Source organism: Triticum dicoccoides, unplaced genomic scaffold, assembly GCF_002162155.2.
Source record: "Triticum dicoccoides isolate Atlit2015 ecotype Zavitan unplaced genomic scaffold, WEW_v2.0 scaffold74033, whole genome shotgun sequence".
Taxonomy (NCBI): domain Eukaryota; kingdom Viridiplantae; phylum Streptophyta; class Magnoliopsida; order Poales; family Poaceae; genus Triticum; species Triticum dicoccoides.
This window is the reverse complement of record NW_021296235.1, coordinates 233,790-258,306: the sequence shown is the minus strand read 5'-3', so window position 1 is coordinate 258,306 and position 24,517 is coordinate 233,790. Positions and strand designations below refer to the sequence as shown.

Genomic DNA, 24,517 nt, shown 5'->3' with positions numbered 1-24,517 from the left:
CGAGGGTCGTTGAGGGGCCGAGGGTTCGAGGGTCGAGGGTCGTCGAGGGGTCAAGGATTGCCGAGGGGTCGAGAGGTTGCCTAGTGTCAAAGTATTGAAGAAATCCATGGCTTCATCATTAGCCGGAAGTAACAGGGGCATTAGGGTATTGTAAGAGATCTTACGCATTATATATAGCCAGTAGCGTCAGATAGATATACGAAAACTTGTTGTTCGACCAATCTCTCGGAGAAGGAGAGGTCGATCACTTCTGTATATGTTCATGACGATCTTCTGTACTTAATAGTTTCCTTCATTTGCTTACTAGCTAGCTAGCGTGTCGAGTCCTCTCTATACGTAGCATCGACCAAGCACGGAGATAAGAGAGGACACTTTTCTCTATTGGCTAGCTAACACAATATATGAAACCCCTAAATTAACCCTACAAAACCCCCCAAACCCCCTCCCCCTCTTTCAAAACAAAAAACAAAAAAAAACCAACACCTGAAATGTGGACGCGTGGAAGCCTTTTGGTCCCGGTTGGTGGCACCAACTGAGACAAAAGGCCCCCCCGCCTGGGCAAGCGGCATCGGCCATGTGGAGCCCCCATCTGTCCCGGTTCCTGGACGAACCGAGACTAAAGGGACAGGGCTTTAGTAACGACCCTTTAGTCCCGGTTCGTGAACCGGGACAAATGGCCCGCACGAACCAGGTCGAATGGGGTTTTTTCTACTAGTGTATCTTAGAGCATCTACAACCAGACCTCTCAACCCCGTCTCATACGCCTGGACGGGCCATCCGCTCACTGCCCGGTCACTTTTTTTGACCTAGACGGACGCCTTAAACTGGCCTCAAAAGGCTGGACTGGCCGACACCCCCATATTCAGCCCAAATATGGGGTGGATATGTGTGACCCAGGCATGCCCGGGCGTGCCCGCTTGACAAGCCCGACCCACCACCGACCCCACGGATGTCCCACAAAAAAACTCACCGGCTTCATCGGTTCGAAACCCTAGCTCACTCACTCTTCTCTCTCGCTTCGTCCTCCCCCCTCACCGATTACAATCGAATCCGGCGCAATGTCGATCTTCGGCAGCCACTCCAACGACGAGGTGGATCTAGAGTATGAGCTTGCCCTCCGCATCGCCTTGGAGCGGTCCAAGGTGGACACCGCGGCAGCTCTAGATCTGCAGCCTCGCCGCAGCCGCAGCTTCCCCGTCGGCGCATCTCGGACACGGGCGCCGGCCACTCCTGGCCCATGCACAGCTTCGACAAGCGGCCGGCGCAATCTGTGCCTCCACTACACCGTCACGTCGCCCTGTCGGCTACTGCTCCCACTCGTGGGCAGCGGTGGTTGGTTGTGCCCGCCCTGCCGGCCCGGACGCGCATGCCGGAGTCGGAGGCGCGCGCCGCCCGCTGCGGGAGACAGCAGGCAAGGGAGAGGGGCGTTGTGGAGAGCTCTATTCGCCGCTGGCGTGGGTTACCGGCGGAGCCCGACGAGGACGAGTGGCTCTTCGAGTGGGTCTACCGCCGGTCGCTTACGACGGCGGAGACGGATGCTTGGCGGCTCCGCTAGAAGAACGCAGAGGCTCTCCGGCTTGCCATCGAGCAGTCCGAGCGGGAGGCGAGGGAGAAGGCGATGGAGGCGGTTCGGCTGGCCAAGGTCGGGCGCCAGCAGGACCGGGCCGTCTAGCGCCTCTAAGGGCCTCGTTATCGCCGACTCCTCCTCCGACAACGACGACCATGGCTCCTCGTCCGATCAATCGAACGCTCCTCCACTAGCCGCGAACGCCTACAACAGCGCCGAAGACCGGAAGGGCAAAGGGCCGACAGAGAGGAACTGGTGAAGAAGGTCTCTATTTATGTTTGATTATCATTTTTAGTGTTTAAACTTGTCCGGCGATGAACTGTGCCGATCTTTTGATGATGTAAAGTGGGTTTATGTGCATTTCATTCTCCGTTTTGTGCCGACTTCTCAGTACGTTGTTTGATCACATAGAGCAGTTCATCAGGTGCATGCCTAGTATGGATATAGGGTGCCGGATATGAGATACGCGAACGTGGAGAGGGAAATTTGAGGACGCGTCCGCGGACGTTCGAGAACTCGGATTTGCTGTCTGCGGCTGTAGATGCTGTTACGTTAGCTAGTCAGAGCTGACAATGAGAGTAAATAGCAGAGCACGCCCAGTGCAACTAGTGTAGATAATATGCACGGAATGTCGAATATGTGGTGACCGACCACCAATCATCTTCTCCTCTCCCTGCCGTTTTAGTATAGATAATATGCACGGAGTTCCATGATTCTGCGCCCATTCCAATTCCATACACCACTACAACCTTGGTCATCTTCCCATAGCCGATCAACAGATACTTGTGCTACCAAGTCTGGAGCACAAGATCCTACGGTAGATGGCCAAGAAGCAGCTCAACATTTGAAGAGCATCTTGAGCTGCTCGATGGTGCAGAGTGCAGTGAATGGTGCTCGTCTCTTCTCTGGACACTGGACTCTGGTGTCGTATCATCTCTGGGCGGAGCAGTATGTTGCCATTAGATGATGATCGGATGGTCGACGGTGAGGCAGCCCGGTTTGGCGCCAACCGCTGGGTGTCGGTTTCTTTAGAAGATGATGCAGTCTGATTGTTCCTGAGAAGGAGATGTCTGCCAGGTTTTGGGTATATGAAAAAAGGCTGTCGGCTGCTCAGGTAGTGGTTGGAAACTTGGAATGTGGAGCAGAAAGATGCATTGGTTGATTGTGATGGCTCGATCGAGTGGGCTAGAAGCCTAGAAGGCAAAGCTGGAGGTGTCGGCATCGCAGCAGAGCTCGGCCCCGACGTACGTATCCACAGGACTAAGACACTTTGGAAGCCTAGAAGCAAAGCTAGAGCCTGGAGGTGTCGGCATCACTTGACATGACGACATAGCAAGGAGGACTTTGAAGCCTCCGCTTGGATTGTTACTGCCGGCCCGATTCGAAACCGACTGGACTCACAATCTAGTCCTGTTCTGAGCCGCTCAACTGAAGCAAAGACATGACATGGAGGGGCTCTCTCCCTCTCGCGTGGTTGGCTGGTCACTGTCTGCCTATAGTACCCTGCCCTCAACTGACCATGGCTCTGTTTGGATACTCTAATTTAGCTAGAGGTTAGAGTTAGTTTCTAACTCATGATTAAACCTTAACTAACTCTAGCCAAAGAGGCGTTTGGATGAGAGGGTTAGATTGACAATAAAAGTAATAAGTAAACCTCCAATTAGCACCTCTTGGATGGGATAGTTTTTCTTGGGTGTGTTAGGTGCAACTAGCTCAAATTAGCCCTCATGTTTGGATACTTCAGGGCTATTTGAGCCAAACTAGCTCAAACTAACTCTAACCCATGGATCCAAACGGGGCCCATACTGAAGAAAGATAAGAGACATCAAGGAAGAAAAGAATAACTTCACACGAGGAACGGTTCAGATCTTCGATTTGCAACTTAAGTGAAGATGGACGGATCGGATCACCTCACCGTTACATCACCGCCAATGCACCCTGATCACTGTTCCTTTAAACTCTCGGCTCCGTTAAGACACTTCACAGATGTACCTAAAAAAAGTGTGTGATTCATTGTTTGATCGAATTCCCAAATCGAGTGTGGATCCTGCCGATTCGTGTCCAAGAAAGGTATCAGAGTGTCAGTCGATTCTCAATGGCAGCGGTGACTTTGGGCAGTGGAGGACGAGCAGTTGGGCTCTCTCGTAAAATCCCTCACATCCCTCCCTTTTGCGACAACTCTGGAGTTTACTATGGCGGCCAAAGTAGTGGCGGCGCATCGTTTGGACATAGATCAACGAGTCCGAGAAGGTCGGTTTGGGTTACCCTCTCCATGGTAAAATCCATGTCTACGAAGGTGCAACCCGATTATATGAGGCACACAGAAATCAGTATGGTATTCAATTAGGAGTACCGTCTTATTTTGCAGAAGCTATTCTGAATGGCGCTAGACTGGAAATCACATTGTTTAATGGAGAGGATCGAACTGGTTTGTTGATTGCTTGTGAGAAATTTTATGATATGTCACGTACATCTTATGACCAGTGGGTCAATCTTGCTACATGACATTTACATGTCATAACAGATACTTGGTTGAAAAATATAAGTGTTCCCTGTCAAATGGTCACTTGGCAACCACTCTACCACCTTATTGTTGATAGATTTTCTAAAGCTAGTGTTCATGAAGCTGTAGAAATGCTAAAGAATATACAACAAATGTAGTAAGATTCTACTGTGAAAGACCTTGATGTAGTAAGGTTCCAGTGAAACACATCCCGGCCTTGTCTCAGGTTAATCGAATCCAGCCTGGACAATAGATTATGCCATGACGTAAGGCGAGACCCAATCAAATCCTGCCTGCACGAAATATTTGGTGGGGATGAACTGAGCACTTGCGCACTAGTATTCTTCTTCTCGCGAGCAATGATGTACAAGGCTGGATATTGTTCTTGAAGATTGGCATTGCCTAGCCAAATGTCTTCCCAGAAACGAATCTCTGACCTGTCCTTTATCATGAAAGACCCAAAGCGAAAGAGATGTTTCTTTGTCGCCATTAGGCTAGCCAAAAAGTGAGAGTCTCCGGGTTTCCAATATGCATGAGACACCGCCTTTTGGCCCAAATACTTGTTGCGTGGCAAGGTTTGCCAAACACCATCCTCAGTAAGTAGTTTGAACAACCATTTACTGAGTAGGGCCTCATTCTTGACCTGTAGGTCATTAATTCCAAGGCCACCTTGGTCTTTCAGTCTACAAACCACACTCCATTTGGCTAATCTGTATTTTTTCTTTTCCCCATCTCCTTGCCAAAAGAATCTGGATCAAAAATAGTCCAATCTTTGCGAGACCCCTTTTGGTAGTTGAAAGAAAGAAAGCATATAGAGAACCATATTTGTGAGGATAGAGTTAATCAAAACCAACCGTCCCCCAACTGAGAGCAGCTTTCCTTTCCAACTGCTCAACTGTTTCTATAGACGCTCCTCTACATGCTTCCACTCCGCAATGATGAGACGTCGATAGTGAATCGCTATTCCTAAATACCTAATCGGGAGTTGGCCATGCATGCAACCAAATACGTTAGCATAATCGGCCGCCGACTCAATGGCTGCTCCAAAGTAGAACAATTCGCTTTTATGGAAGTTAATTTTAAGATCCGACATTTGCTCAAACGCCAAAAGCAATAGTTTCATGTTTTGAACCTTCTCCGGGTCATGTTCCATAAAAAGAGTTGTGTCATCTGCATATTGCAGAATAGAGAGGCCACCATCCACAAGGTGTGACACTACTCCTGCAATCTGGCCATCTTGCTTAGCACGCTCAATCAGAATAGCCAACATGTCAGCAACAATGTTAAATAACTTTGGGGATATGGGTCACCCTGCCGCAATCCTTTTTTTTGTCTGAAAGCAATGGCCTACACCATCATTGACTTTCATGGCCCACCATGGTTCAAAAAATAGACTTTCATGGCCCACCACCTCTAGTTACAAAGTTGTGGATCCACTGGCGCCATTTACCGGTGAAACCTTTCATTCTTAAGGCCTGTTGGAGGAAAGATCATTTGACCTTGTCATATGCTTTTTCAAAGTCAATTTTTCTGGATTTATTTCAGACTTTTTGGTGATGTGAGTTCAGTGGGAACAGAGATTGTCGTTGACTACAAAGACGTATACGGCGACTATGTCAATCTTAAGTTGATGTGCTAGCTCAGTTTCTCGGAGGGCCTCATAAAGATATGGTGTGCGTTTGTAGAGATGAATGTATGTGTATATGTACGAATACATGCAGTTCTACCGTGTCAAAGAAAACTCACACACAACAACCGACACGTAACCCACTATCGATTGGGAGAGGTCCTGCCTTGCAAGTGACTGTTTGCTATCGTATCCACTCCTTTGCTTTCTTTCAACATCTGGTTTACTTTGCTAACTTTCGACATCTATGTGCGCAAGGTGAGCCACTCTTCTCCGACGAAGCCGAGGCGCCAAAGATAAACTCGTGCATCTCCTCCGATCCTCGTGGGGACCAGGCGACCGATGGATGTTGCCGCAGAGAGACAGGCGGCGCCGGCGGGCGTGCATGGCGTGTCCTCCTCCAGGCTGATCGCCGGCTTTATTTCAGGCGCGCTCACTGGCCTCTTCGCTCTCGGTAATTAATAATTAAATCTATCGTCGGTCCTTCTTGCTGGGCACACTTGGTCATGCATAAATATGTTTTGAATCGATGCTTTGAAGCTGGAGCATTAACCGGAGCAGTCACCGGCGCGCTGGCTGGCGGAGCCTCCGATAGCGGCGTTCTCCGGGGAGCTAGATCTGGAGCCATCACCGGGGCTGTCCTCTCCATCGTGGTTCTCCAGGCATCTCGCGCCTACTGGTGCTCGGACCGGCTCGGCGCATCATCCATGTCCATGGTTAGTAAAAGCTTCTTCTGTGCCCCTCGTTGCTCTCAGAGTTCAGACTTCACTGTACTCCCCCGTCTAAGTGTATAAGTCACCTTACGAAAACCAAATAATCCTAAAAAAACTTAGGCGTGGTACGTTAACTCTCATCTTGTTTCTTGTTTTGTGACATATCAACCAATAAGAGATGTGAGACGTGCATGTTTTCAGTACTTGAGAGTATCAAACACGACATGCAGTGGTTAGATTATTGCATGCAATGCTATTAATTAGCAAAATAACATTAAGTTCTCTCGTTTTCCCCTCCCCCTTGGTCGCCGTGTACAACCTAATAGGACTTATACACCTAGACAAAGGGAGTATGTGTACCGTGTTTGGATGTGTGCCTAGAGGCTTTTTCGTATTTGACAAAAAAAAACATTATATTCAGGCATGCGATTGTGCACTGTGGGCTCCAAACCGATAGAGGCTTTCTCAACCGCAAAGATCACTCCGACCTTTCCGGGTTGTGACAAGTGGCATGCTGCATGTGCGCTACTTGTCGCAACCTGCGAGTTTTTTCTTTTTTCGTACATCCATTTTTCCAAAACGTTTTATCTCTTAAGCCGTGCGTTTAAATTTCGAACCATTTTCATCGTTGGATTCCTCGCGTCGAGATCTTCAAAACTAGAGCCCATGTTGATAGGTTTTGACGAATTTTTTTTCACGAAAAAATCAAACTAAGAGCACGGGTTTTTTCCCTTTTCGAAAGAGGCACGGCCGTGCCTCTTGCGGAAGCAAAACAGTTCATCTCCCGAAAAAAAAACAAAAAACACGTTACGCGTTTTTTCTGTTTCCGAGAAGGCACAACAGTGCCTCTCGTGAAAGCACAACCATGCATCTCGTGGAAGCAAAACCGTGCCTCTTGCGGAAGAAAATAAATAGAAAATGTGTTTTTTTGTTTCGAGAGGCACGGTCGTGCCTCTCGCTAAAGCAAAACCGTGCCTCTCGCAGAAGAAAAAAAAAATCACGTTTTTTACCGTTTCCGAGAGGCATGGTCGTGCCTCTCGCGTAAGAAAAAAAACAAAAAACGTGTTTTTTTCGTTTCCGAGAGTCACGGTCGTGCCTCTCGCGAAAGCAAAATTGTGCCTCTTGCGGAAGCAAAATTGGCTGAAGATAGCCCATGCTACCATCTCCCAGCGGTTGCACCCAATAACCATAAGCTCACTGAAATCCGCATGAGTGAGTAAGGACCACATACGGATCCAAGTTGTAGCTCTGTAGATAAACAACAAAAAAATAGTGAATTTTGTCCCATTAAAAACCATATCATTCCTAATGTTTCACATAGCCCAAAACAGTGCACGTATTCCTATCCGAATATGTTTAGCGTGTATGTCCACCCCATTAAGCCACGTCCCAAATAACGTATTTATGCTCCTTGGAGGATTAACGTTAAAAGCTATGAATTGATCGTCATAACAATTTTGCAAGAGGACATTCGAGAAAGAGGTGTTTAATCGTTTCATTTTGTCACAACAACAACACCTAGAGTTACCAACCCAATTCTTTTTCACCAAGTTATCTTTGGTAGAATGACTTCTTTATGAATAAACCATATAAAGATTTTAATTTGAAGCGAAACTTTAATCTTCCAAATGTGCAGTGACCTCGACAATGGACCAGAGTTAATTAGGTTTGAATACATGGCTTTCACTAAAGATTCCATTCGTGGTTAACTTCTAGCGAATTGTATCCGCCTGATCGGATAGGTGAATATCCATCAATCTACGGACCACGTGCAACCATGCATTCCAAGGCTCCCCTACTAGGGACCTCCTAAATTGGATATTAAGCGGTATTAAGTTTAATACCGTGGCGACATAATCCTCCTTACGTTCCACAATATTATATAAGGAAGGATATTGTAAAGCGAAGGGCGTCTCCTCTAGCCATGTATCCTCCCAGAATCTAGTAGTGGTACTATTACCAACTAGGAACTTCACCCGTTGGAAAGAAGTTACTTTCATCCTCATTAACCCCTTCCATAAGGGTGAGTTTGTTGTCCTAGCAGTTACCTGGGTTAAAGTCTTAGAGTGTAGGTACTTATTTCTCAAGATTTGTACCCACATACCCTTGATCTCAGTAGATATTCTATATAACCATTTGCTAAGCAGACATCTATTATTTACCTTTAAATTTTTGATCCCTAACCCGCCCTGGTATTTTGGTCTACAAATGATATCCCATCTGGCTAATCTGTACTTCTTCTTGGCCTCATCACTTTTTCAAAAGAATCGGGATCGATAAAAGTCAAGTCTTTTCCGTACCCCTGCCGGTACTTCAAAGAAAGATAGAAGAACATCGGCAGGCTCGTCAAAACCGAATTTATCAAAACCAACCGACCTCTGTATGACATTAGCTTGCCCTTCTAGCAGCTCAGTTTCTTTTCGATCTTCTATTCATTTCCATTCCTTGTTTGTTAAGCGTCTATGATGAATTGGGATCCCTGGATTACTAAAAGGTAAGAGCATCTCCAATAGATGGTCCAAATTTTGGCGGTCCAAACCGGTGATGGTCCAAATTTGGAGCACCAAAAAGTTCTTTTTAAATCTCCGAAAAAGGCTCAACTCCAACAAATTGTCCAAAATGGAGATGTAAAAAAAAGGGCATCTCCAACAGATGGTTCAAAACAAAGATGCAAAACCGGCCGGCGGCTGCGCGGCTGTTGTTCGGCTGCTGTTCGGCCATTGTACAGCCGCACATATTGCAAAAAAAACATCTAAAAACAACATAAAAATTATACATGTCCACAATATCAAATTATCACATAATTATTCAAATCCACGAGATCAAATGCAACACAAATACAACATAGTTTTTCACAAACAAATAATGAACTATGTGGCTCTTTCGCCATCCCATTTCCAATGCTCTTCCATCAAATCTTTCTTGAGTTGATCATGCACATCGGTGTCTCTAATCTCCTTGTACACCTTAGTGAAACGTATAATGCGTTGTTCTTTTCGCATGGGGTTAATAGGAATGCCCATCAAGTGATAGAAGCTGTAATCTAAATGTTTTCCACGCTCGTTGTCATATTATGCATAATCACGCAAGCAGTCATGATGTAGCAAAGGATATATTGATCCCAGAATCTAGATGGTCCTCGCACAATAGCAAATTGAGATTGTAAAATCCCGAAAGCCCTCTCAACATCTTTTCTAGCAGGCGCTTGTGCATTGTGAAAGAAGAGTTCTTTCTTACCTTCGAGTTTTGCAACCGGCTTGACAAATGTACTCCACCTTGGGTAGATCCCATCTGCAAGATAGTACCCATAGTTGTATGTGCGGCCATTTGCTTCGAAGGTCACTGGTGGTGCTTCTCCATTTGCTAACTTGGCAAACAGAGGTGACCGGTCGAGCACGTTGATGTCGTGGCAAGATCCAGGCATCCCAAAATATGCATGCCAAATCAATGTTTCATGATCGGCAACTGCCTCAAGAATGATAGTGGCATCCTTCCCACGACCCTTGAATTGTCGATGCCATGCTTTTGGGCAGTTCTTCCATTTTCAATGCATGCAATCCACAGACCCGAGCATACCTAGAAACCCTCGAGTTTTGTTCATCTCCAAAAGCCTCTGAGTGTCCTGAGCATTGGGTGCTCTCAAGTACTGTGGACCAAACACTTCTACAATAGTCATTGCAAATTGCTTGACATAGAAGATAGCAGTGCTCTCTGCCATCGCCAAGTTGTCATCAATGTAATCTGCCGAAACACCACATGCCATCATGTGCAAAGCGGCAGTGACCTTCTGTTCAATGCTATGGCCAAGCAACCCAGGATAGTTCCTTCTCTGCTCGAATTGGATTGTGCTGCTTCACGGAATTGCAAATGTGGATGAACAAGTCTTTCAACATTCTGAAACAACGTCAAAAGTAATTCTCCGGGAAAACAGGTGGTGGTCCAAATTAGTTGCGCATCAACCGTTTGTGTGCATCAATCAGTTCTCTCCGAATGAACGCACGATCATAGACGAAACCACCGTGCTTTTGCTTCTTCCCCTTGTGCATGGCCACAAGCATATCAATGTCCTCTTCTTCATGCAACGGCGACTTGGCCGGTGCCGGCGGTGACTTTAGGTAGCTAGTGCTCGGTCGCGGGTGGGCGGGCGCCAGGCGGAAGGGGAATGAAGTGGCGGTTGGGCATTTGGCGGGCGTCCGCGGTTTTACATCAATTGCATCTCATGATGTAAATTTGCATCACAAAGTTTTCAATTTTACATCACCGGGAGGCCGCGGTCCAATTTTTTTTACATATGGACCGTTTGTTGGAGCAGCATTTTTCTCCCCAGACGGTCCAAAAGTGAGGTACCTTTACATTTGGACCGTCTATTGGAGATGCTCTAAGGATCCCATATCACATCCGAACAATTCACTTTTATTGAAGTTGATTTTGAGCCCAGACAGTTGCTCAAAAAGACATAAAACAAGGTTCATATTCCTACCTTTTGCAAGATCATGTTCCGTGAATATAATAGTATCATCCGCATATTGTAAAATGGAGACACCCCCCTGTACAAGGTGGGGGACGAGTCCCCCTACTTGGCCACTCTCTTTAGCTCGACCAATAAGTACTGCCAACATATCCACTACAATGTTAAACAACACATGAGACATGGAGTCTCCCTGTCGTAAGCCCTTACGTGTCTGAAAAGAATGTCCTGTATCATCATTGACTTTTATTCCGACACTACCTTCCTGTATGAATGAATCCGTATGAGATCTCCAAGATTCATTGAACCCCTTCATACCTAAGGCTTGCCGTAAGAATGGCCATTTGACCTTATCATACATTTTTTTCAAAATCCATCTTGAAGATAACACCATCTGTACTACAGTATATATGGTCTTGTATATGTTCATCAGCTTGTCAGCCTAAATGCTCGATGTCACTATCACCATTACCTATTGCTACGTCGTTTTACCTTTTTTCGTGCGGAAGCTGTAGTTTCTATTAGTTGGTACAGTATGTTCTATATACACCTTTAAGAAAATTCTTGGTATGTTGTTCAGACAGATTTCATAGAGCAGCTCCTTCATGCCCGGTTTGAGCAGCAGCGGCTTGGATTTTCAGCACATACATCACACCAGTCGCAGGTCAGTTAACTATTATCCACCTTTCATTTAAGAAAACAACTATTATCCACCGTCGAGTTGTTCCCCTTGGAGGAACATACTGGCGATCATTCCTTCATGACAATGTTTGGTACCATAGTAATGGTGATGTATATGAATGTCGCATGTCAAGTGTATTCATTTGGTGCAACCTTTTAAAAACAAAATCATTTGGTGCAAGAATCAAATTAGACTGAATGGCCCATACTGCGAAGATGAAGATATTGGACTCACAATTATTAATAGAGGTCCTGTCATGTGTCGTGGATGCATCTATATTGAATTTTAGACTACTATTTTAATCAACAGGTCAGCATATCCGACTTTGGTCACGATGATGTGTATGAAATCTTCGGAGACATTTCATTGAGAGGGCTTTCGCACGAGTCCCTGAAGAAATTGCCACACTATGTGGTAACTGATCAGGTCCATAGCACATTTCATGAAAACCTGCCTTGCACTATTTGTCTACAGGTACAATTATCACTATCAGAATAGACTTATTTTTTGTCAGGAAACATCTTTCTTGCGTAATTTGCACTTGCACTGCTCCAGAACAGACTATCACCGGCAGGTCAAAAGCCCTTTCAATGGCCACCCGCATGTCCATATGAGACAGGGATGTCTCACCCATCTCAAATGAGTGGAAAGCCCGCCAGTGATAGCTATAATCACAGGTGGGTTCACATATATCACCCACCAGTGATCACTACCATCAATGGTGTGCTTCATGAGGCACAGAAAGCTGACGGATGAATATCACTCACACATATGTTGTATTCCCTCATAGGCTGTTTACATGCACGCCGGTATCTTGTGCTATCCCTAGAGAATAGGATCGGCTGTCATAACACATGTACATACATAGGAGATAACACGTGCAACACATACTGTTCAACGCCCCCGTTGTGGCAACATCGCTGGACGTGGCATTGAGACAGTTGTGAAACTCGGTGAAGATAGTAGTTGGGAGCCCTTTTGTGAATATGCCGGCAAAATGTGACCAGTGGCGGACCTAGAAATAAAATTAAGGATGTGCACACTTCAAAAAAAGTCAAGGTTTATTTCGTTGACTTGGATGGGCCTTAAAAATTAGCTAATTATTACATGGTAAAAAAAACATTTTCCAAAGTTCAGGGTGCGCCATGGTACACCCCCTAGGTACGCCACTGACGTTGTGGGTATATGTATAACACGATCCTCACCCAATTTGACGCGATCCGAACAAAAATGAAGATTAATCTCCACATGCTTCGCCCACTGATGTTGTACCGGGTTCGAAGACAAATACATCACGCTCTGGTTGTCACAATAGATGAAAGTGGCATTATCCAGTGGATGATGGAGCTCGGTCAGAAGTTGGGGAAGCCAACATGACTCAACAACACAATTGGCAAATGCATGATACTCCACCTCAGCACTAGAGCGAGAAACAGTATGTTACTATTTCGAAGACCAAGACACGACATTGTTGCCCAAGAATACACAAAATCCGGAGGTGGATTTGCGAGTATCTGGACAACCCGCCCAATCGGCATCTGAGTATGCATCCAAATCATGAGTGGAGGATTGATATAGTTGCCAACCAAGGTGTGTGGTGCCCTGGATATAATGCAAACTGTGTTGTATGAGCTGAAAATGTGAGTCACAGGGATCATGCATGAAGAGGCAAACTTGTTGTACCGCATAAGATAAATCTAGGCATGCCAAGGTGAGATATTGCAACGCCCCAGCAAGGATTTGGAAAAGAGAGGGATCCTCATAAGGAGGCCCATCAGTGGATGGCAACTTGGAGCGGGTGTCAATGGGAGTAGAGATGGGATTGCAATTAAGCATGTGAGCATGATCTAAATTTCAAGGACGTATTGTTGTTGAGACAGGAAAATGCAAATGTTTGTTGCAGTGCACATTGATGCCAAGAAAGTGGTGGATATCGCCAAGGCCACCCATGGAAAACTCATGCTTAAGAGAGTTGATGATGAAGTTAAGAAAAGTGGCGGTGTTGGCAGTGAGTATAATGTCGTCAACATAAATAAGTAAGCTACATGTGTATCACAATGTAGGATAAACAATAAGGAATCACACTTGGAGGCAACAAAACCAAGTTTGTGGAGGAAAGCGGTGAAATTTTGAAACCGCGTACGAGGAGTTTTCTTAAGACCATTTAGTAGAATCAACGAAGCCAGAGGGTTGTTGGCAATATATCATTTCTTGGAGATGACTGTGCGGGAATGCATTTTTACGTCCATCTGCTGCATGGGCCAAGACTGCGAGGTGACTGCGCCTGAAGCGGATAGTGGTGGGCTTGACCACATGGTTGAATGTCTCGCCGTAGTCAACACCTCCACCTTTAGTAAACTCATGAAGAACCCAACATGCTTTACGACGAGATAAGGAGCCATCCAGATTGAGTTTGTGGCGAAAATCCACTTGGCGGTCACCACATTCACACTTGCAGGACAAGGAACCAAAGACCAAGTGCCATTCGACATCAGGGCCTTAAATTCATCTAACGTTGCATTGCACTAATTAGTGTCCTTAAGTGCCGATTTGTAAGAAGCCGGTAGGCGTGAAAGGGAGGAAGAAAGGTGAGGGGATAATTTTTATTTTGTTGATTCGGCATAAAACAACCAACTTTGGCTCAAGCGCACATTGTGTGTTCATTGTGGGGTGGTTTTATGGGAGCGGCTTTTCGCGGTAGTGCAGGGACACACGACGGAGCAGGAGAGGGATGAGTGGAATGCAAGGAAGATCCGGGCTAGTCAGTGGCGGTAGGTGGGTCGGAAGGGGAGGAGGATGCCACCAGGATCAGGGTGAGAGGCATTGGATCTGACATGAATTGAGAGGGGTTGTCAGTGCAGACGGGGGATGCAAAACTCGATGGACAGAGTGTGGGACCTATAGGATTGGTGGGTGACGCGGGAGGAGGTAAGTGGGGTGACATGGAAGGCTGGGAGTCACTGGTGTTTTTGTGTGCGCGGAAGTGGCGGACAGGAGCGAGATGGCGTGCTGGGAGATGGGCACAGGATCGGGAGCTGATTTGTTCGGGCCGGACAAGGTAGGTGAGAGGGGGGTTCGATAACTGGCGAATTTGGTGGTAGGGTCGGTGAGTGATCTGGTGTGAAGAGGTGTTGTGTAGGCGGGGCTGCGAGAAGGACGTAGGGAAATTTGATTTCATCAAAAATTACATGCCTAGAGATGTTAACATGGCAGGAGTGGAGATCTAGGTATCGGTAACCAAGGAAAATGTGGCGAATAAAGCAAGGAGCTAATTTATGAGGGACATGACATATGTGTTTGGGGAGCATAAGCAACCAAAGGTGCGGAGGATGGTCGTATGTTGGATGGACACCAAAGAGAAGATAGTAGGGCCTAAGAAAATTAATGGGACTGGATGAGTGGCGATTGAGAAGATAGGTGGCGGTATGGAGGGCTTCAGCCCAAAATGGCAGTGGAAAGTTTGCCTGAATGAGGAGCGTATGAACAGTGTCTTTGGTTGAGCGAATGAGTCGTTTGTCTTTGCAGTTTTGAGGGGAAGTGTAAGGGCAGGAGAGCCGAAAACTAATGCCGTCTTTAGAGAAGAACGTGCGAAGAGAGTTGATGAATTCACTGCTCTTCCAAACTGACAAGTAGAGCATATACAAGGGGTGACATTACTATCCACAGGTACGCAATTCCTTTATCAAGTGGAACTTAATTCTAATAACTTGAATTAGAAGCTACCTACCAGACACAAAGTCACTTAGGATGACCGGAATTTGACCAAGAGGCAAAATACAATAATTTTGAGTTGGTTAGCAAACAACGTTTAAATCCTCAAAAATCACAAAGGGTTGAAGGAACTATTCTAAAGAAATAATAATAAGTTACCTGATGCCAAAGAAGATGTGGATATTAAATAGCATCACAAAATAGAGGTGAGCAAACCGTGTATGTACAGAATAAAGGTGTATTTCTTGAGGTAAATTGAGAAAATGATGGGAAAAATACCAGGTTAAAGCATGTATATTGTTAAGGTGTGTATAATCAAAACGATTAAAGCACACGTCATTTAGAAGTTCTTTTGCCAGTGCTTCACAACAAATGTTTTTTTGTGTGTGGAAAGCTTCACAACAAATGCTAAAACACTTTCAAGCAAGAAACCAAAACAGAACACAGGAAACTATCAAGTACAAGAAACCAAAAGAGAACACAGGAAACTATCAAGTACAAGAAAACACATTATGCGACTAGACTTAGTTGTGGATTTAACAGTCTGCCTATGCACCGCGAGAGCAGATGTAAATATCCTGGATTTCTTAAGGGAACGTTCATGATTCTGATAGAAGTTGCGGTCACTACTCTATAGGACTCTGCAGTACTTGAAAACATGCACAAAGTTGACATCCTCAATACACCATGATTACACTAAAATCAAATGTTTATATAGACAACAAAAAGACATTATCACATATTATAGAAGAACCAACTGTAGTCAACTTAGATAATTAATTATTGTAGAGAATTAAGGTAGCAATCAATTAGCTTGGAGGAGTGTTGGTTTTGGTTCGACAAAAATGTACTCCCTCCATCCAATATTAGTTGTCGCTGAAATGGATGTATGTAGACGTATTTCAGTGTTGGATACATCCGTTTGAGCGGCAACTACTATGCAACAAATGTAGTATTATGTAAGGGAAAGGCATGTCCTCTGGCTATTTCATTAAGAAGTGAAAACCGACAAACCTGTAGAGAATATTTACAAAAAGAACTAAAAATAATAGAGCCGAAAACTACATTATGTTGAGGTTCCGTCGCTACCATAATTGCATACAAGGAGTCAAGATTAGCTAACATGTTATAAACTACCTGGGTCATAAATGTGTATTAAGTTGATCAGTGTCCTAAAAAGATCCATAGCTGAGTAGTTTCAGTAGGTGGTTGCACGTCGATCAGTGCCCCGAAGATCCGTAGCAGAGTTAGGAGCAGGCCCACCATAATTTATGGGTATTCTGCTGAATACACATTAATTTTGGCAAAATAATAATATGTATTGTTCCGCCCAACATATAGTATAATTTGGCCATCGAATATTAAAAGGAATGAAGTTGTAGAGTAATTGGTTGAGACATTATTACTTGGGTTCCTCATTTCTTTTCTTTCACTTGCATTATATTTCAATCATTATTACATGTCTAGATAAAAAAAACCATGTGTTTCAAGGAGCTTGAGATATTTTGACATTAGAAATGGCAAAGATATGCTAAAATTGTGTTTTCGTGACCAAAATTCAGTTTCGACAAGGCCCAAATTTGCAAATTTTCATTGTGCTAGCTACAACAATTATCTGTACTAGTCATCCACCCGTGCATCTGCACGGGCTAGTAATTGTAATTAATAGAACAACTTTGATTCATTCTAAAATGAGAAACTACAAAAAGTAATATAATGTTACAAAATTGTGGTTTAATATGCGTAATATCTTTTATTTATGTGCCTAAGATATGGATTTTATTCCATTTTGGTTCAAGATCATGGCAAGAGGCTCCACGGAATCTTAGTAAGTATAAGGACATACTCCAAATTAGAACTGAACCTTAACACTTATATAGAAAAAATTGTATGTAAGTAAATTATGAGTAAGAGGAAGTATAAACATGGGTAAGCAAGCATTATTTCATTTTTTATGTCTATGAATGGAACACATCAAAAGTGATGTTTGAATTTAGCAATGTATACTCTACAAAACAAATTTAAAATATATACCCGTTCATCAATAGTAATTTACTACTTTTTGTGGCTTAAAATAGTGTCTCCACTTCAGATGGTTGGAAAACACACGTGGAAAGTTTATCATCATTTAAGTTATTTCAACCTGGCAAACTTGTATTTTTCCACTTAAATATTATTTTATTATTTTTTCTACTTAGTGCATCTTGCATGTATGAAGTTGTGTCCATTCGAAACTATTATGTATTTATTTTCTACTTAGTGCATCTTTTTACTTTGTGAGTTTTTCATGTTTTACTTTTCAAGAAAAAATAAGAAAACTATTTTTTGTTTATCTCAACCTCAGAAATCCTAATAGTATTCTCCTTGATCTTGTAGGATATGGTAGCTGGCGAGACAGCAAGGAGGTTGCCGAATTGCTCCCATGCTTTTCACCAGCCCTGCGTGGACAAATGGCTCTTTACCCACGGTTCATGCCCTATGTGTCGGCAACATGTGCAGCGTATATAGGAATACATGCATTTTTTACAGTCGAGTTCTCTGTCCTAGAAGGAATTAATTATGTAAAATATATGCTCTCATACAATGTAGAAAGGGAGAGGAGAGAGAGTATACACACACCGCGTACTCCAAGCAAGTGGATCTGTACATCTGACATTTTATCTTACATTCCGGGAAAATGTTGTGTGGAAACGTCTGCCATAGAATGTATACAAGACATTCAATTTTACAATGTGCTTCTGTGATGAGGCAGAAACAGTGCATCATTTGTCTATTTCTTGCCCATTTGCTACTCGTATGCTTCATATGACATTCAATTTGCATCCACCCACCAGTATAACCAATATGTTTGGCAACTTGTTGAGGGGGGACTGAGGCCAAAACTAAAGCACGTAACCGCGTGGATGTTTGTGCTTTGCTTTGGGCTATTTGAAACCGTTGTAACAATTGTATTTTTAACAGAGTGAAAGTTCATTTTTTTTTTGCACATTATCTTCCATGCTACAGGATAGATCCATATGTGGTCATTACTGCAAACATGCGAAGGTGCGCCAACTTATATCCTCTCGATACAACCAATGGGAGATGTGGTAGCATGGGATAAGTACAATCAGTCTGGATGACATTCATATAGGACGGCTGCGGGTTGAGAGAGTTTTGCTAGATGGAAGAACCAAGACCGCGTGACATACATGGGTCAGAGCAACTCTAGCAGAATCACCAAAAGACAAGCCTTTATAATTGTTTTACAATGCAGAGTAATAAAACAATTAGGAGGCCTAAGAGCACTTGTATCAACCCAAAGACTCCATGTGACGCATTGTTTATGATTTTGAGGATACACACTGACAAGTGGAGCCCGTTTGTCGCTGTCCAATCCTTCTTCCCAGTTCCTTCTCCGTTCGACATCGATGGCACCATGCACTAGAGATCACAGAGAACACGCACCACAAAGAGCACACACACGCGCGTGCATGCCCATAGCACACATGCACATGGCACAAAAGACAAACACATGCACACGAGCGCAAACTCGACTTGTGCACACAGCCAATCATAGAAAGTTATAAAGTGCACCCTCAAAGCTCCTCCCCGACCTCTAAATATAAAGAAGTGAGCTATTCTTTTTTACAGCAGCTAGTGACCTATTTTTAGAGTGCCATTTAGAAATAATTAATAATAGAGTAGAGTAGAATGAAAAATGAGATATCTTGTTTCTAGAAAAACAATTTTGAGGGGGAGTTAAGGAAATCTATGAATTACTCTTAGCTTTCATTATCTTCATTTTTTCAATTTTTTCATGAAATTTATTGTTAATATATAGGATTCACCCTCGCACCATGTAGATCTAGGGGGTCAAGTTTAATTGTTTAAAGTATACCATAGTTAGAGAGTTGCAAGAAACTGAGGCTTGGTAGAGCTCAGGCGATGCTTGCAAACATTTTTTTAATTTGTGAATATTTTTTTGAAACAACATCATCTCAGAGTTCATAGAAAAATTAAATTAGTGATTTTTTTAAATTCTAACCTATTTAAGAAAAAATGTGATTTTTAAAACAAAACATCTTTTCAATCCATGATTTTATTTTATTTTTGAACATTTTAAAAATTTCAGTTACATGTTTTTACTTTGTAGATTTTTTACCTAAGTTCGTAAAGATTTTATAATTTCGGACATATAACTGAAGTACTTGTAATAAAACATAACACTTCTCCGAAATAAATAAAAACCCAGCCAAATTCCTTCAGAAAAAATTGCAGGATCACTGATTGGGTCTGCCTGCTACGCATGAAGTGGATGTCTCATTTTTTCCTGCGGGACGAGTGGGATGTGACATTGTTGGGAGCAACTAACTGAGAGGTAACCCTTGCAGGAGCCCCTCAAGAGTCACTTTTGGTGGACTGAGAGTGTGCCACTTGGCGTTCAGCCGCCACCACGTGTCGCATGCTGGGTGCACCCTCAAGATTTTATTTTTTCTGTATGCTCTTTCTGGGTTTTAGGTTTTTGCCCAATGTACCCAAGATATTAGGAAAGAAAAAACACCGCAAAAAAAATCTGTTTTTTTTCTGCCGCGAGAGACACATATTTGCTTATCGTGGGGGCGTAGGCTTGCTTCCGCAAGACACGGATGTGCCTCTCGGAAAGGAAAAAAGGCATTTTTTTTCTTCCGCATGAGGCACATATTTGCTTCTTTTGGAGACACAGGTTTGCTTCCACGAGAGGCACAACTATGACTCACGAAAAGGAAAAAACATTTTTTTCTTTCATGAGAGACACCGATTTGTTTCACGCGAGGCACATATTTGATTCCGTGAGAGACACAGAAAAGGGAAAAAGTGAGAAAAAATCGTGCTTCTAGCTTTGTTTTTTTCCTTCCCTTTTTTTCTTCTGCATTTTTCATGAAAAAACTTCCTAAAAAACTATTAACATGAAATCTAGTTTTGAATATCTCAATGCAAAAATCCAACGGTGAAAATGGTTCATGATTTGGATATGTGCATGGTTTAACAATTAGAACATTTTGAATAAATGAATCTACGGAAAAAGGGGAAAACTCCTAGGTTGCGACAAGTGGCGCCACTTGTCGCAACCTAGGAAGGCGGGAGTGACCTTTGCAAGGGGTACCCTTAGTTAGTTACTATTTCGGACATTGTTTGTTTTTTGGCACATGAAGATGCGGGTTCGAATTGGGAGAGCTCCTCTTCAGCGCACAAGTCACTATAGCGCGTACTGGTGATTGATCTAGGCCTAGTTCTTTTGCCAGAATCTGGGGATTCTCCCAGAATCCAACCCCGGCGCAACTTCTCCCAGAATCTTTGAGCCTCATTTGTTTTACAATCCTATCTAGTTAGGGTCTAATTAAACAGGATTGTAAAATAAATGGGGCTCAAAGATTCTGGAAGAAGCTGGGTAGGAGTCGGATTCTGGCAAAAGAACTGGGCCCTAGGCTATTTTCTGAAAGCCCATTTACATTTCTCTGTTTTCTTCCTTCGTTTCTTTGTTTCGTTCGATCATTTCGTCTATTTCCTTCTTCCGTCTGACTGTTTCTTCCATTCCGCTTCTTTGTTTCTTTCTATGTTCATTCATTTAAAGGAAAAAAAAAGTCGCCCAAGAAAGTGAGTTTGCTAGTTGTGAGTCTATCTTTGAAGGCCGGGCAATGAATCAAGAAGCCCATAATTTAGCTAAATACACTCTAGTTCGTAAGAGATCGGGTGCCACTTGTAGCTGGGGGTTCCACAAGGCCTAGTGGCGGAGCTAGACTGTCCATGCAGCCAGCGCAAAATACAAAGGGATGTGGTTCATGGGCATTTGCCCACTAAAACTCATGATTAATTCTCCATCTCCTTCTATAATCCCCAATGGGAGTTCCTGGGCAGAGCCCGGGCAGCTGCCCAGGGTCGCCCGGAGGTGGTTCCGCCATTGGACCTGTTTGGTATCCCTGTAAACCTATCACTTTATCAATAAAAGAAGGTCTTAACGCAAAAGCAGAAAACAATAGTTAGTGAACAAAAGATATATCAGCGTGGAGGTAGCACAACACACAGATGAATAGATTTCACTGCTTCTATAGTTGCTGAACAAAATTTACAAAATTCATGAAAATGGTGTCTTTTGGCCAAGAGAGTATTAAAATTAAGAACTGAACATAATGAACAGGGAGAAATAAAATGAAAAAACGAGCTATGATTTTGGTTTTTCAGCAGTGGAATATTAAAAAAAGTTGTATATCTTTCAATTACAATGTGAAGCTTCTGTCTTGGTACATGCCATAAGAAAAGAGCTATATTAAAGGAAGATTGCAAAAAAGAATACGTTGTTTAAACGGAAAGAATAATTGCATGTAAAAAATGAAAATTCAAGAAACAACATTTTTTCACAAAAGAAGTAAGGAAATTAATTGCTTAGGTAATAAAATGATTCAAAAAAAAATCATGGAAACAACAATGACCATTGTGATGTTACATGAAACAGTCAGTATCTTGGGACTTTTTCTAAAAAGCTTGCAGTAGAGAGGGAGTCATTGAACAGCTGATAACCCTGTAGAAGCCAATATAGAAGAAACATTATTGTTATGAACAAGGTTGGGGGAAATAAGTAAGAAAAAAATAATTTCAACAGAAGAACACAACTAACATTTTTTTGTAAGAATGATTTCACTAAGTTGCGGTCTCATATACGAAAATTTCGCGTAGCGCCTGTCAATCATCCTTAACAAGAAAAAAATATGAAAAAATGAAGAAATTAAACAAAGGAGTTGGTTAAAGGTAGACTTAATTGTTAGTGATATTCAAATGTTCCTCTCCAAATTCAAAAAAGGATCACAAAAAATCAAATATTTTTTCTTCAAATTTAAAAAAAATCATCAAATTCAAAAACAGTTTACGAAATTCAAAAACATATTTCAGCATAATTCATACTAAAGTTCACGATATTCAAAAATAGTTCACCAAATTGAAATATTGTTAATGATATTCTGAAACAGTTCCCAATTTTAAATATTGTCCACGCCATTAAAAAAATGTGTTTACGAAATTCAAAAAACGTGTTTGAAATTCCAAAAAAATCACCAAATTCGAAAATATTGTTCACGACATTGAAAAATAGGTAAACCATCCTAATCAAACCATTTTTCATAAGTACATCGATATCTTCTTTTTCTAATACGCTAAAGGCGCACACAGGCGGGCCGCTGTATCAAACAAATGGTACTCCATAGCAGGTAGCAACCACACCATTATTTGTTTGAGCTGTGTAGATTTTGCCATCTCGTGCGCTCGTAAAGCTTGTGGATCTCCAGATAGGTGTCCCACCAGAGTAGAGCAGAGCAGATACTACTCCCAAAAAAAAAACAGAGCAAACCAGAGCCACCGCAGCGTCTCATCCACATTTCCGCATAGACAAAGCTTCCCTGCCATACATCACACCGTATGTGATCACTGAACTTGGCAATACTGCCATGCTGGTCCTTGGAGGAAGACCTCTGGCCTCTGCATCTGGGCGATGCATGCAGCCACTTTATTAATTATTCACATCACAAGGCTGACAGGCTTCAGATATACTCCCTCCGTCCGGAAATACTTGTCATCAAAATGAACAAAAGGGGATGTATCTAGATGTATTTTAGGTTTAGATACATCCCTTTCTATTCATTTTGATGACAAGTATTTTCGGACGGAGGGAGTACCAAGCTGCAGGCTACGCTTCTTCTGGACTAGGTAGTGTTTCTGCTTCTTCTTCTTCCTTAGCATGGCTTCGGTTACTCTGCAGACTTGTTCCAATTTAATTCATCACCCTTCTTGGCAGCCGATTCTGAAATAATGGTTTCAAGTCGGTTAATCTGATAAGAACAAGGAGCTGGCTTGACTTTACTGGGGCCTAGTTACCTCGCATGAACAAACGTTCTGCACTGTTTTGTGTACACCAATTGCTGGAGTCCTCAAGTAGGTGTGCAGATAGCAGTCCTTGCTTGCCATAATCTTCTTCTTACCTTCTCAGTGCCGAATTTGGTTAGACTCAGAGTAGACACCAACAGCGCATGTCTGACTGAAATAGATAAAAGATCATGAAAAGAAGCTTAATTTTGCAGATTAAAAGGAGAGCCGCTTTGGTAAGACTAGAGAATGATAAAAGAGAGCACTTACGCTGCTGTGTATACATGAGACACTGCAAACCCAAAGAGTAGACAGAGACAACGATTGTATGATGCCATAATATGTACAAATTCATGAACTTACCATGCAGCTCTGCCAGTCTGTTGGTGACATTTAGTCCTTGGAAAGAAGAGATCTTCTGAAGTCTTAAAAGACATTGTCCTGGAGTTGTAATCATGCATCTTGATGACTTGATGGAGTTACGAAATTTCAGAATTGCACACGCCCTGCACTGCAAAATTCACTGTTTCATCAAAAATTGGCTCCACACCTATTAAATTCCATTAACAAGAACAGGTATGACAAATGCAGAATACCTGGTATCAGTAGAAATGCATACCTTGTCGGTGGCAGAACACTATCAAGTCTTTTTTTTAGGCTAAACACTATCAAGTCTGAACATGATGACCTTTTAAACATCAAAACTGAACTTTCCAGATTGCCATCAAGTCTTCATGAGTTCTGGACGAATATAAACACAAGTGGTACTGAGAGCAAAGTAGCAGCAAGACATCAGAAACACACAAACACCTTTTTTTTCGATAAAGAGCACACAAACACCTGAAGAGCAAAGCCATCGGAAATTATAATACATGAACACCTGGTATTGACAACAATGTAGCAGTGGATGAAAACATTTTATATAACCTTAATATGGGTATCTTGACCCATATAGTGTCGTTTATTCCATAATTCTGATTGTGAAACCTAGTGTTTGGCTTGTCACTGTCTATAGTACTCGAGCTAGATATTCCGCGGTGGAACGAACCTTATGGGCATAAACGCAAGCACTTGGCAGGCAAGCACCTGACCAGGTGGCGCGCAATTGCTTCCAGCGACAGAGGAGAGGCCGGGCGACCATACCGGCATGTAAGAACACTGCTCAATTACAGGCACACCAGGCACGGCTAGATCAAGAAGGCACTGGTGGCACAGCCGGTGCGCACAAACAGCGGCGCGCTCCAGCAAGCAGGCGACAAGAGGCTGAATTAGGCTGGCCTGCTGAAGGGGGGGCCAACTTGATTCCTGTCAGCTCCACATATGACAGTTATATTCAGGCTATTATTACCGGGATAAGCATTTGTAAGAAAGAGA

General features: G+C 43.2%; 2 protein-coding genes across 15 annotated transcripts in view; one reads left to right on the top strand and one right to left on the bottom strand.

Moving 5' to 3' along the window:
• Positions 1–5,932: 5,932 nt before the first annotated feature.
• LOC119347707 (NEP1-interacting protein-like 2) lies at positions 5,933–18,044 on the top strand. 2 transcript variants are annotated; one of them, XM_037616284.1, is made up of 5 exons: positions 5,933–6,151; positions 6,238–6,413; positions 11,459–11,542; positions 11,870–11,986; positions 17,648–18,044. In XM_037616284.1, the coding sequence occupies exons 1-5, from the start codon at positions 6,040–6,042 to the stop codon at positions 17,777–17,779; spliced, it is 621 nt and encodes a 206-aa protein (XP_037472181.1). In that variant the 5' UTR covers positions 5,933–6,039; the 3' UTR covers positions 17,780–18,044. The 2 variants fall into 2 exon arrangements, with proteins under 2 accessions (XP_037472181.1, XP_037472180.1); XM_037616283.1 differs by having other exon boundaries at positions 5,934–6,151; positions 11,870–12,034.
• Positions 18,045–22,317: 4,273 nt separating this feature from the next.
• The window catches only part of LOC119347708, a 6,746-nt gene continuing 4,546 nt past the window's right edge, over positions 22,318–24,517 (bottom strand). For 6 of the 13 annotated variants that reach the window (XR_005168503.1, XR_005168506.1, XR_005168504.1 and 3 more), the window contains 4 exons: positions 23,763–23,884; positions 23,507–23,654; positions 23,156–23,315; positions 22,318–23,081 (listed from right to left, as the gene is read on the bottom strand). Coding sequence is in view for 1 of the 13 variants with exons in the window: in XM_037616285.1 (XP_037472182.1) it covers positions 23,052–23,081; positions 23,156–23,259; positions 23,507–23,649; positions 23,763–23,842 (357 nt within the window). In the remaining 12 variants the exon portion in view is untranslated. The other 7 variants (XR_005168511.1, XR_005168512.1, XR_005168510.1 and 4 more) reach the window with 7 other exon arrangements.